This window comes from Mesoplodon densirostris, chromosome 4 (assembly GCF_025265405.1).
Source record: "Mesoplodon densirostris isolate mMesDen1 chromosome 4, mMesDen1 primary haplotype, whole genome shotgun sequence".
In the NCBI taxonomy this organism is placed as follows: Eukaryota; Metazoa; Chordata; class Mammalia; order Artiodactyla; family Ziphiidae; genus Mesoplodon; species Mesoplodon densirostris.
This window is the reverse complement of record NC_082664.1, coordinates 76,935,975-76,949,101: the sequence shown is the minus strand read 5'-3', so window position 1 is coordinate 76,949,101 and position 13,127 is coordinate 76,935,975. Positions and strand designations below refer to the sequence as shown.

Genomic DNA, 13,127 nt, shown 5'->3' with positions numbered 1-13,127 from the left:
ATCTGGGGGTAAGAGATGACAGGTTTGAGGAGATAATAGCAGTAAACATAGGGATGTCCCTCAATGTCAACACTCGGAAGATAACATACATCAAAGAAGCTGCTAACATGAAATGCTTAGATCTTAGAAACCCTTGCAAAGTTCTATGTCTCTAGCTCACCCACCCCCTTCCAAACAGATGCACTAGGCAGGGGGCAAATAGGTAGTAATGTTTTTGGTCATGATGCCTGAAATGGTGTGCTGACAGCACAACTCACCTTTGGAAATGGGACTCAACTCATCGTGGAACCGAGTAAGTTATGCATTTTATTCAGTGTGTATATTCCCTTGGAGTTGTGGCATAGTCCTGAATAAACGCAACTTCTTGAGAAGTTAGGAGGTTTTAAATGCGAAATCCATTGTTGTTGTCACAAAGAGCCAGGGTAAAATTGGAGGACAAATTCACTAGGTTTCTCTTAAGAAAATATTCTATGTATGCTTGGAAACTCTGTTCTGAGGATTAGTATTGATAAGTCTTCTACAACTGCTTAAATAAAGCCCTTGGTCAGGCTTCTGGCCCTCTGGTCAGGGACTGGGACCAGGAAAAAGGCAAGTTCTAGATAAGGAGAATCTTTCCACTGTCTATGAGGAAAAAGAGTCACGGTCACAGCATAGGAAGAGGGAGGGTTAGAAAGAAGAAAAATATTATTAAAGAAGGAGTTAGATCAAAATAGCCTTCTCTGCCTCAGATGATAAAAGCCAATCTGCCCTTGTCTCTTTTTTGCTGAGAACGTGCATTAAATCATCGTGCCTGGCTCACACTAAATGTTCTCCAAGGTCCCATCCTCGTCTGGGTCTGCCGAGAACCGTAATGTGCGCATCTCCCTTGTTAGCCCTGAATCTGAGGATTCTGTAAAGGTTCAGGAGCCCACATCCAAAGTAGAAACACAGCGCCCAACTTCAAGACAATAGCGAAGTAGTGGTGCTCTCCTAGAGATATTGTCCACTGGCAGTCTGTTCCAGTGTTTGGAAATCCAGGGGTCATGTTCAGGTAGTCTGGATAGCTGCCAACAGTCAGTCACTGTGACCAGTCCAGAGAACAGCAATCTTTCAGATGCTTTCCAAAATGCCAAAACCAATGGGGCATTGGTTAGATTCTGATTTTGTTTATTTCAGAGGAAATAAAAAGTGGGGGAAATATACATGAATGTGGGGAGGCGATCTGACAGGCCTGAAAGGGACTGGTAGTGTCAATGGGGTCTCTGCCTCTCAGAGGGTAATATAAACTTACAGGCATACTTGATTGCCTCTTGCTTCCAGGGAAATAGTGGAATTTGGTGAGTTTTCTTATCTTTGAAGGGAGAGAGACTAGAGCAATGAAAAGAAGGAAAGAAACAGAATCACGTTGTAACTGATTGCAGTCTGATTGATGTTGGGCAAATTGCATCTGAGCAAAAGGTGTTGTTTCATTTTCCCTTTAAGTCATTTCCACTTGAGATTCAGAGTTATCTGCAGTGTTAGAATCAAATCTCTGAGGCTGTGCCTTTGGGGGTCTTCAGAGATGAAACTGATGCTTAGCCCCTCTGTTGAGATGCTGACCTGAGCTCTCCAGATATACCCCAGTTGCTTCTCTGGTTTTCTCTTCCTGCAGTGATAGAGTGTAATATGATGATATGAAGCTCAGGTAGGGGGACTGAGAATTTCACATCAAACCCCCAATCCTTAAAGTTTTGATAACCTATAATGGCCCTATACAACCATCCTTCCCTTTGCCTAGCTCTAGCCCTAGACTCTTGATTTTTGGTGATAAGACAGAGTAATCATCCTTAAGTTCTATTTCACATGATTACTCTGTCCTCCTGAGGCTTGTATCTGGATCCAGACTCAAGAGAAATTATAAAACAAAAATAAGCAATCCAAAGCAAGCGCTGGCTTCTCTGACCTGTATCCATGACACATAGCACCACTGGGCTCCCCTGTCAGCTACCAATTTCTTGTTTAACCTTCAGGTCCTTAGAAAGCCTTTCCATGGACTCAGGGAATTAGAAAGTAGGTTTGCTGTTATGGTGAGACTCAGTCTGAGTGATGGGGAAGAAATTAGGTTTCTAATCAAAAAGGTGGATTGTGACCCAAGAGAAGGGAACCAGAATATGAGAACAAGATCTGAGTCTAAACCCTCCTTGGCCTAACATTCATTACAAGAAATGTCAATATTCAGTGCCCCATCCCTACTCCCAAGCTAATGTGTTCTTCTTGGAGAGCCCTCCCAATAAACGGGATGTTAAATATTCCATCCTGAAGGCAGCTATTGGTCACCTGTCACCCTCTTCTCTTGCTCTGTCTCAGCCCTGTCCCCTGTCCCAGTGCTTCTTGGTTGGGGATTTCATGCTTTCATCCTTACCCAGCAGTTAAACTATTATTAGGTTCAAAGGGAACTGAGACTCTATGAATTCGACCCCTGATCTAACCAAGGGCCGCTTTGTAGCTCTCTGAGTGGTGGGGTCTCTAGGCTGGGATCCAGGCTGGGGAGGCAGGATACAGATGTTCTAGCCCAGGCCCCAGGGCCAGCCCCAGGCTGGTTACGTGTGAGGTGCTTCTGGGACACCCAACAGATGCTTTTTGGAGCTGGCACCAAACTCTTCGTGGAGCCCCGTGAGTCGATTTTTTTTTCCATACATTTCTAGGGAGGAATTGACTCCTGGGACTAGGGTTGCCATCCAGTTTGCATTACGTGAAAAAGTGTAACTAGGAGATGGAGTAGTACAGATGGAGTGGGCCACAGTAAAGATATTAGGCTGAGTAGCTGAAGTAGCTCTGTAATTATTTTTACTTAAAAAAAAAAAACTTACTTCTGAAATCTTCAGAGCAGCCCAGAAAGCACAAAGAAATCTAGAAGAATTATACTAATAGTTGGAGCATCAGGTGCAGGAGGGGCAGAGGCCCAAATTCTCCAAGGTGGTTGCTTCATCCTTAGGCATCCCTTTAGCTAAGCTGACTAGTGTGAATGCCTTGTTGCCACCTGTTAAATGTACTGCCACTGGAAGATTTAGGAGAGAAATGGTCAACCTGGTCAGAGTAATCAGGTAGAGCAAACTTACCTGATTTGTGTTCAAGTTAAATCCCATATTGGCAGAGATCTTTGAAACTGTGAGTGACATTTGTTATCCATGTTGCGATGCTTAGGGAACCAGTAAGACACTCTATGAGAATCTAGAACATAGATGACTTCTAAGTTTATAAATTAAGAAAAACTGTTCAGGAAAGGTATACACTTCTTTTTGTATTGTTTACCAGCACATAACCTTAGCATTAAATGGGTACTGATAAAAAGAGAAAGTCTGAAAATAAAATAACAATTGCCCAAACAAATAGCACTTTGCAATACATGCTGAAATGTAATTACGTTTGTGGACCAAGGAGAAAGCCTGGAAATTCTCAAAAGATAAGTGATTACATCTTTAAATTTTAGACTACAATGTAGTGCAAATTTTATACAACTTCAAATTTTGGTTTAGGTCTAATATAAAATAGACTAGGTTACATATGGCAACTATATTGTATGCATCCCATTTTTTAAAAAAGGTTCAATTCAGTCAGATAGCCTTTTCTTTAGTTACCATGACACCAAAGAATGGGTTAAACACTTTACTTTCAAACAATTGTTTTGAACGGATAGACATTAATTGAGAAAGAGGATCTGAGAAAAATGTTTTACCAAACCAGTGCATTATGCTCTATCTGAAATGCTGAGTAACAGATTCAGAGCTCAATATCCTGAGCGTATGACCTTCTTCAGACATCTCTCTTGTTGGTTATATCACATTATTCAAATTATTCAAGCCAGATCTCTCCAGCCCAAAGTGATCATTAGCAACTGCCTTTGAAATTAGGTTCTTAAATCCCAAGCAAGGCTTAATTATCCAACTAAATCAGACTACGATTGGGTCACACTCTTAAGTAATGAAGGAGATGGGGTTATTTTGGTTTTGCTTTTCAATGGACTAGTTTCCTTTCTGTATAACTCATTTTCAAGCTCCCTTGAAAATCAACTGGAATCCATCTCACCAAAGTCAGTATCGTAAGAGAGAAATGCCACAGTTCTGGAGGGAGGTGACTGAGCAGAACATGTGGTTTCCAAGCCGTTACTGCTGGGGTTATCGGTGTCTGTTATCAGTGGCTTCAGCTATGCCGTGAAACAAAACAATGAAGGTTTTCTCCTTCCACGTTCCAGGAGAGCCCTTTGAAAAATCCCCAACCCCCCTCTGGTTTTAAGGAAAGAAAAAGATGCATATACAGAGTAGCAGATAGATGATTGTCCAAGATGAGGCATGAAAGGAGAGAAGGCCAGAAGGAGACCCAATTATTGTAACCGGTGTTCCACAGCTCGACTTAGAACAAAACAAGAAGAAATGGGCTTAAACTAGTTTTATGTTCCTAAGGACTTCTGAGAATGATAGCTGTAATTCTCTGATTAAAGACTCAAAAGAAACTGTAGGGTGGTCCCTTACAAAAGACTAAGAATTCACCTGAAGGCAGAGAGATGGACCACTTAACTTTAGCAGATCCCTTCCAGTCCAAAAAATGGGGATGACACCCTGAAGTGACACAAACACTTCCATCCGGAGAGTGTTGGAACCAGTTATATAGTCCTTCTCAGACCTTGCCCTGATCTCATTCCAAGGGCTCATGCATTTAAAATAAACCAACTGATTCAGAGAGATTTTCAGCCTAACTGGATTGTCCAGAGGATTGTTTAATAAAACATAAGTATTTGAAACTCAAAAGACCCAGACACTTCTTTGTATTTGTCATTTTCTACCTCTGCTCCCAGCCATATCTCTTAGCAGCTCCTAACTAGAAGTCAAACTGCTGCATTTCATGTCTACCTCTCTTGGCCTTCCTTTCATAGAGGTGCTAACAAGCTCAGGTCACTAACAGGATGCAGGAAAGTCTGGATTGTAGTGTTTGGCCCCAGAGGAATTGAGGAAAACATCATGGTTTAACTCCCACACGTGGATAATCATCTCACAAAATAAATTGATTATATTTGCAGAAATTCAGGCTGTTGCCAACCCATCCGTTTTTGTCATGAAAAATGGGACACATGTCGCTTGTCTGGTGAAGGAGTTCTACCCCAAAGATGTAACTATAAGTCTGGAATCATCCAAGATAATAAGAGAATATTACCCTGCTATCGTCATCTCTCCCGGTGGGAGGTACAGTGCCGTCAAGCTTGGTCAGTATGGAGATCCAGATTCAGTGACATGTTCAGTTCAACATAATAAACAAACCTGGCGCTCTACTGACTTCAAACCGAAGAAAAATACTTCAGGTAGGTCCTATCTGGCCTCAAGGGGCTGGGATTGTGGGGAAGAAAAGTCAAGGGAAAGAGAAGTTAGAGTTGTAAACTCTTGACAGATCACTCTCAATATGACGTCACGCTGGAAACAAGACTTAGGCTCAGACTCAAGACTTAGGCTAATTCCCATCATTGACTAGGAATTAAAATCTCTGCATCTCTGCACTGGAATCTAAGATAAAGCCCATCTTATTTCATCCCCATCTCTCCTCTTCACCAAACCCCTGTCTCCTTCATACTAAAGACTCTAGGGTTGAAAATTCATGTGAGGTCTAATCTAGTGTGAATGCCATAACAAAGGGCAGCCCAGTTTATCATGGTGTTAATTATTCTAGTTGTTCTTACAAATTAGAGGCATACCTGCATGTGGGCCTCATGGTACAATGGAAAAAATTCTCAGGACAGGAAGTATGTTGACTGTGCAAATAGCTATGGGACCTTAACCAAGTCACTTCTCTGGTCCTTACTTTACTTACTTAAAGTCTAAGTAAGTAAAACCTGAAATCCAGTTTTAAAACCTGAAATATCTTGAGCCTCTTGGTTATCATTGTAACCCTGACCACTGTTGTTTGTTCCAGAAAATCCAACGCCAAATGAACCTGAAAACATCAAGCAAACTCAAACTCCAGAGACCTGCTATGAGCCCCAAGGTTAGTTGAAACCAAAGGGCCAACTTCAGAATTGAGGTTAAAGCAAACTCTGTCATTGTCAGATGGGGCCCAAAATCATTCTATTTCAAAAGAAAACAAAAACCATACCTGAGCCCAGTTGATTCCCTCTGACTCTCTAAGCAGAGTTTGCCTGGATGTAAGCATGGGTTTTTCCAAAGCTTGCCTTGCTAGATGTGAATAGCAGCCTTAGGTCTCTGAAGGCTGTCTGGCACCAAGCTGGGCTTCAGACCAGGAAGGATGATGGTGATTCAGGGCAGTCTGGTTTCGGTGCTGAGGGTCCAATTTCTGGAAGGAAATTTTAGTCTCTTGCTGAAGCCACCATCTTCATTCTCATTCAATTGCAGTTCAAGCCAGGAAGGTGAACATGATGTCCCTTGCAGTGCTGGGGCTCCGAATGCTGTTTGCCAAGAGTGTTGCCATCAATTTTCTCTTGACTGCCAAGTTATTTTTCTTTTAAGGTAAGAACTAGCTGCTTCTTATTCCTACCTCCACCCCAACTGTGCTGCACATGGAGGAAAGGAGTTTAGGAATGGTAAGAAGCATTGAGAAAGGAAAAACACATAGAGACATATTATGATTTACTAAGGTGGACCTTTTCAGATACTCAGCATAACACCCCATCTCCTGTTAGCCTTTTATTTCAAGCCAGACTCAAAATTCATGTAATATAATATAATATCAGCCAATAATCCTCACCTCAAACTCAGGAGCTAAAAAAATTGGACCTAAACAGGAGAAATCTTTTTCTTTACTGCTAATTTTGTTTATATGGCCAGGGGACCATGGGCTTTTGGCAAGGCCATCAGTAAAGTTTCACTTGAAGAATATTCAAGGGGAGCAGAGCCTATCTTTGCCTAGACAAAGGGGATGTCAGCTCTCGATACTTAATCATAGGACTCGATGTGTAGACCAGCCTATCTCTGGGATGAACCTATGCTCCCATCCTTAGTGAACAGCTCACTACTAGCCACTCAGGATGCATGCAAAGTTGAGGATGAGACGTGAATTATTTGCCTGTTACTTGCATTGCCTCTTCTGGTTATCTTAGACATGAAATTTGACCCGGGGCTTAGGTTTGCCTATGTCACTAACTCACTATGTTACCTAGGCCAGGTCGCTTCACCTCTCTGGGCCTGGGTTATCACATCTGTAAAACAAAGGAGTGAAGAATAACTAAAGGAGAGCAGATGGGTTTTATGACTTGTGCCAACATTGATAAACTGACAGTGACTAGCTGAACTATCACCATGTGTAGAAGGGGAATGTGCCAGGATATATTAGTGATGTCTGCAACGGTACAACCACAGCAAGTACTGGCCATCCCCAGGACTGCATGACTGCTATGATTCCTTCCAGCACTGACAGTCTATGATTCTATAACCCTGACAATTTTCCTTCACTTGCAGGCTGACTGGCATGAGAAGGCTACACGCCCTGAAAGAAATCAAAAGCCTACAGAGGTGCTATCTCCTAGGCTTTCAACTTCCTGGTGGTTTAAGTTGACCTGTCCCAGCCTTGCTTAAATGGCTGTTACCCAAACCAGTTTTCCTTTAAAGGCAACAAACCCAGCTTATCCTTCAGCCTGATGAAAGACAGAAGTCCTGGAGAGTGGGGGCTTATGGTCCCAACTGTTTTACATGCTGCTTTATAAAAGGATATAGAGATATGAAGGTATATAGGACACATTTTTTTTCCTACAACTGACACATTTTGAAAATGGTGTTTTGTTCCTTTGACTTCCTTTGCCTCCAGAAGTAGAAAGCGGGAGCCATCGGGTTCCTAGCTCCATTCTCCAAGAGGAAAATAGATCCTGGGCTTCTACCGAAACATAAAAGGCTCTGCTCAACCCAGCACTAGGTTTGCCCCAAGCTAGCGCCCTCATCCACAAAGGCACTTTCTGCTTTTCCTAGTATTTGACAAACAAAACTACATTTGACTCCCTAACACTCTCTGCCCAGGCAATGGGTTTTCTCAAATCTCATCTAAATACTCTCAGAGTTATTAGCAGAGATCAGAGTAAAATGCAGAGGAAATGTGTTTCTCTCTATTAATTGATTTAACTAATGTGAATTACTCCAAGTTCTAGGCACTGTACTGAGGGTGCAAAAATACGTAAGACATGGGTCTTGCTTTCAAGCAACTCATTGTGCAAGTGTTCTGGGAGGGAGGGACAGGAATGAGACCCCGAGATTTCCCCTGTAAGAACAGTGTCTTCATGACCCCCTGCCTGCCCATCCATGCCCAGAAGTCTGAAGGCATTGGACCTTTGGTATCGATGGTTTTCTGCCATTCTTCTTTGTCTCTGTTGCATGTATGTATTAAAGTGCATTGTGTGTGCCTTGCTTCTGGCTTTCCTCATTGCAGGCCATCTCAGGGGGTAAGGGGAGCTGTGAATTCACTGGTAGTCAGACAAAAACCACACTGAGTTTATAGGTCACACCGCAGTTTCCTGGGCCCCCAGCCTGCAGGCTCCTGCCTCGGGGACCCACCCCTGGGTTTCCTGCTTCTCCAACAACAGCAGCGTCCCTGGTGTGGCCTCTGAGCTCGGCTCCTCCCACCTCAGCAAGGCCAGCTTTTTCCGGGTGCACGAACCCAGGTAGCAAAGGTCTAGCAACCGAGCACTGTGGGTTCCTCAGCACCTATGTGGGCTGTCAGGCAGGGGCTCATGAGGATATGAGTGAAAGAGCAACGTTCATCCACAACTCCCCCATCTTTGCCATCTGCAGAACCCCATGTCACGTCTTCACAACCCAAACCAAAGAAAGGAGGCCGTGGCATTCTGAGTCAATGAGTTTAGGACCATCTAGATGGATAAGCCAGGTCCATCCAGGGGAAAACTATTAAAAGATTCCACGCATCTTCACCTCATGTGCATCAAGAATGCCTGTTTCCAAAACATTCCCATCTGTTACCTTGGGCCATTCTTAGAATGTTTCTCTGAAGTTGCTAAGAACAAAACAACACATCCTCATTTTTCAGATGGAAAAAAATAGGTCCCCCAGAAAAGGTATGTACCTTGTTCAAAGTCATTCAGAGAGGCAGCAATATTTCTGGGAGCAGAACAAAGTTATCAGGAGTGTCAGCCCCAAGTTCCTTCTACAAGGGCACAGCACATCCCTGAGACAGGGAAGAGGGCTTGTTTTGAAGTTCAGCTAGGCTGAACTTCAGGATAGTCCTGTACATAGCATATGAATGAGCCACCCTCTGGCTTACTTTGATCATCAGCGAAAGGCATCCCAGTATTTTATAGGACCATGAATTTCTTCCACCAAAATGATGCTCCTGAAAAGATTTAAGGCAGGAGCCATAGGGGATTGCGGCTGCCTTCTGGTGTGGAAACCATGCTATCGTGGATTATAGTTTTCCAGAGCTCTCACGTGTAGAATCTCATGTGACCCCAAAGGAGTCTCCAGGAGATTAGTACACACGCTCAGTAGGTGGCAGAACAAAAGCCCCAGAGGCTGAGTCATTTGGCCTGACCCTTTGGCTCCCTCACGCATGTCTTTTCCATCCCTCTCTATAGCGACTGCTCTCCACCTGCCTGTGTTGAAGCCCAGATATACTGCTGCCCAAGCCACCTACTGATACAGCCTCCTAGGGTGCAGCTGCAAGGGAGCCCGCAGAAATGCAGCCCCACACCCCTGGCTCTGTCATTAACCAGATCAGCGACCTTCCAAATGTCCCTCACTTCTCTGGGCTTCGGTACTTTTCCTATAAAATACCGTCTAAGGCTTCTACTATTTCTAAGATTACATCTAATAACTCTAATAGTTGTTTTAAGGAAGAGACACCCGTAGAAGCAGAGGAAGTGGGGATGGATTCCCAGGGCCGAGAGTATATCTATTTTTGACATCACATTGTTGGTTTCCCCTGGAGGTAATTCTCTCCCCTGGGGATACCACTGAGCTCCAAACTCAGGGACTTTGAAGCTGGGATTCTGGTTTTCACAGACAGCTTTCTGGAAATATCTCAGTGCTCTTCAGTGAAAGAAAAATGTTCTCCAAGCACAGTAAGTAAAATGGAGGTGCCAAAGAGAATCCAGGAGAAATAAGGTGGTTGCACAAGAAGATGCAAATGAAAGGTAAACCAGGGAAATTTTTTTTTTTTTTTTTTTTCTTTTTGCGGTATGTGGGCCTCTCACTGTTGTGGCCTCTCCCGTTGCGGAGCACAGGCTCCGGATGCGCAGGCCCAGCGGCCATGGCTCACGGGCCCAGCCGCTCCGCGGCATATGGGATCCTCCCAGACCAGGGCACGAACCCGTATCCCCTGCATCGGCAGGCGGACTCCTAACCACTGCGCCACCAGGGAGGCCCGGGAAATTTTTTAAAGTAAGTAACTTTGTGTCCAATTTGGGTCTTAAAAGGAAACAGGCCAATTCACAGCAATGGATGAATGATGGAGACTAAAATAAAGACACTTCCAAAAGGCTCTCCTGAAGTTGGCCCTTCACCAGCCCCGTCCTGGTACGCTCCTGGCACATGCAGCACATCCTTGTCAAGCCCTGCTCTGTATCAGGCACGACCTGGGCACCGGAGTCTCTCAGATGTGCAGTCTCCCTTCCCCACCATGGGCACTCGGGCAACCAGGGCCCTCTGTGTCAGAAGTGGGGAGATGTCTGCTCCATCGGAAGCCAGGGTGCTCCCCTGGATGTGACCAGGCCTTTTCTTATTTGGCAGACACGTTAGGGCACCTCTAAAGGCCAGACTGGACCACAGAATGACAGGGAAGAAGGATGCTGTGTCCAAGGACATGAGCTGTCTGGAGAGGCGGCTCTGCCAGGCTGTGCCCAGGGGTTTGTGTGCAGACTTCCTGGACACCTGCATCACCGTGGAAGCTCAAGGCACAGTAGTAAGTGGCACTGTCTTCAGGCCTCACTGAGGAGATCACCAAGTGGAAGGTTTTGTCGGTCAAGCTGTGCTGCACGGAAAATCGACCCTGAGCAAAATCCACATCATGGGATTTAATGTTACTCCTGTGCAGGACAAACTGGAAGGAACGATCTGGTCTTATTTGGTACCAGTATAAGTATGGATTTGAGTATGTGGTTTGGAAAATGCATTTCAGTGTCACCTCACTGCCACTCGCCGCTATCTGCTCCTGGGAAATCTGGGTCACTTGGTTACACAGCACGTCCTTGTCTGTGAAGAGAAAAAAATAAGAAAACAGTGAAGTCTTACACTCTGCAGGCACTGGGTCCAGCACAGGCCCATCCAGAGGGAACCCAATGGGCAGAGGCAGGGGAAAGACACAGAGATGAAAATTAAAGGCAGAAAATAACTGGAAAATCCAGTGTGAATGAGAAAGAGCCCAAGCCTTGGAAAGTAAGGAAAAGGGAAACGGGCGATAGACCGAGCAGGACATAACAATGAGTGTACTTACAGAAAAACAAAAGGCTGAAGCCCACAAGAAGAATCGTCATCTTTTCATATCAGGGAGGAGGATATAGAATAAAACTGGGCTCCTTAAATCTCTGAGACCTTCTCAGTGCTTCTGAAGGGAAGGAGATGGGAGGGAAGTGAGGGGAGCAGGGCAGCCCTGACGGTCACGTGACTGAACTAGCTGTAACACTCTGGGGCGCATGCTTCCAACCCAGGAAAAGTTGTTGTTATTGTTTTTGTGGTCCTCAATCCATCCTGAACTAATCTTTTTGTAAAACACAATGAAAATGAATTAGTTTTTAAAAAAGAAAGAGAGACTGCAAGTCCAATGATCACGTACTTCTATATCAAATTGCCCTAAAAGTGGCTTATCCTCCATTTCCGCATCCTCTGGTCACAGACCGGGTACCAGTCCAGGATTGCACTTTGGGTAGCACTGTCACACAGCAGTAGCACAGCTGCACACACCTGAAGTACTCTATACATGGGGTAAATGAATGAGGACCTTAACCTAGTCTTACATGTTTGTGTAAAAAGAAAAAGGGGAGGGTTGGATGAGGTCATTTCTAAAATCTGCTCTAGCCCTGAATTCTAGAACTCTTTATTTTTGTTGCTGTTGCTGTTATGTTTTTTTTATTTTTAATTTTTATACAATTTTTAAATGTTGCACTCCACTGACAGTTATTACAAAATATTGAACTCTTCTATTTCTCATGCTTGAGGGAGTGCTGTGGTCCTGAGAACGCTCACTGCACTTCCCACAGCTTGATTTCCATCTCTCCCTCTGCAGCACACACTTGGCTCCAGCTGGAAACTTCTCCCTCCGGAAGCAGACCTTCCCAGTGGGTGAACTGCTGTGAGTGGGTTACAGGTTCGCTGAGACAGTGCTCACAGTGGACACTGGAACCTGGGGTGGCCGGAACCCCGGAGGCCAGTCCCTCCCGGCTACATTTCAATACAAATATTGTCTTCTGGGTAAGCCAAGACATGACAACTGCTGGGAAGCACTGCCCTAAAAAATAGAAGACCAACTGGCTCCCCCAAACCTAGGAGTGTTTCTAGGAGTACTTCCGGAGCTCCTTTGTTTCCCTGGTCCCCCACCTCCAATTCATCAGGAAGGCCTGTCAGTTGCACCATGAAGTGTGTCTCTAGTGCATCCACTTCTCTCCACCGCCACTCCCACCACCTCCCACCAACACTACCATCTCTTGTCAGGACCACGGCAGTAACGCCCCTTGTCAGGGCCCCTTGCTTCTGCTCTTGCCCCTGGACCATCTCCTCTGCAGGTCTTTATAAAAATGCAAATCTGATGATGCCAGCAGGGCCCCCCTTCCTGGGCCTATGACCCACGGCACATGGTGGGATCTCTGCTCCCTGTCCAATCTCCCTGCACGTCCTCTCCTGCCTCTGTCACTCCCCTTCAGCAGCTGTGGCCTTCCTTCTGCTCCTCTACCTGCCTCCCTCTTCTAGGTCCCTGAAACTCTGCTTCCAGGTTTTCACAAATCTCAGCTCAAAGAGGCTTTCCCTGGCAAGTAAATTAGTCACTCACCTGGGTACCCAGAGTCACCCTCAATTTCACCTCTTATTTTCCCTCACATCACTATTTGTCATCATCAGGTTTCTACACGTTTATTATTTGTCTTTCCCTTCTCACCCCATATACACATACACATACACCATCATATAAGCTCCATGAAGGCAGGGCCTTGCTTATCTTTTCACTGATCCGTCCCAGCCCCT

At 44.9% G+C, this 13,127-nt stretch overlaps 1 protein-coding gene and 1 gene segment (V, D, J or C); both read left to right on the top strand.

Moving 5' to 3' along the window:
* LOC132488386 (T cell receptor alpha chain MC.7.G5-like) overlaps positions 1-6,466 on the top strand; it is a 66,849-nt gene extending 60,383 nt beyond the window's left edge. Inside the window, exons 5-7 of the mRNA XM_060096492.1 lie at positions 5,033-5,311; positions 5,917-5,988; positions 6,354-6,466. Of these exons, the coding sequence (XP_059952475.1) occupies positions 5,033-5,311; positions 5,917-5,988; positions 6,354-6,466 (464 nt within the window). The remainder of the gene's footprint in view (positions 1-5,032; positions 5,312-5,916; positions 5,989-6,353) is intronic.
* Positions 1-13,127, top strand: part of LOC132488387 (T-cell receptor alpha chain constant-like) — a 302,514-nt gene that overhangs the window by 208,793 nt on the left and 80,594 nt on the right.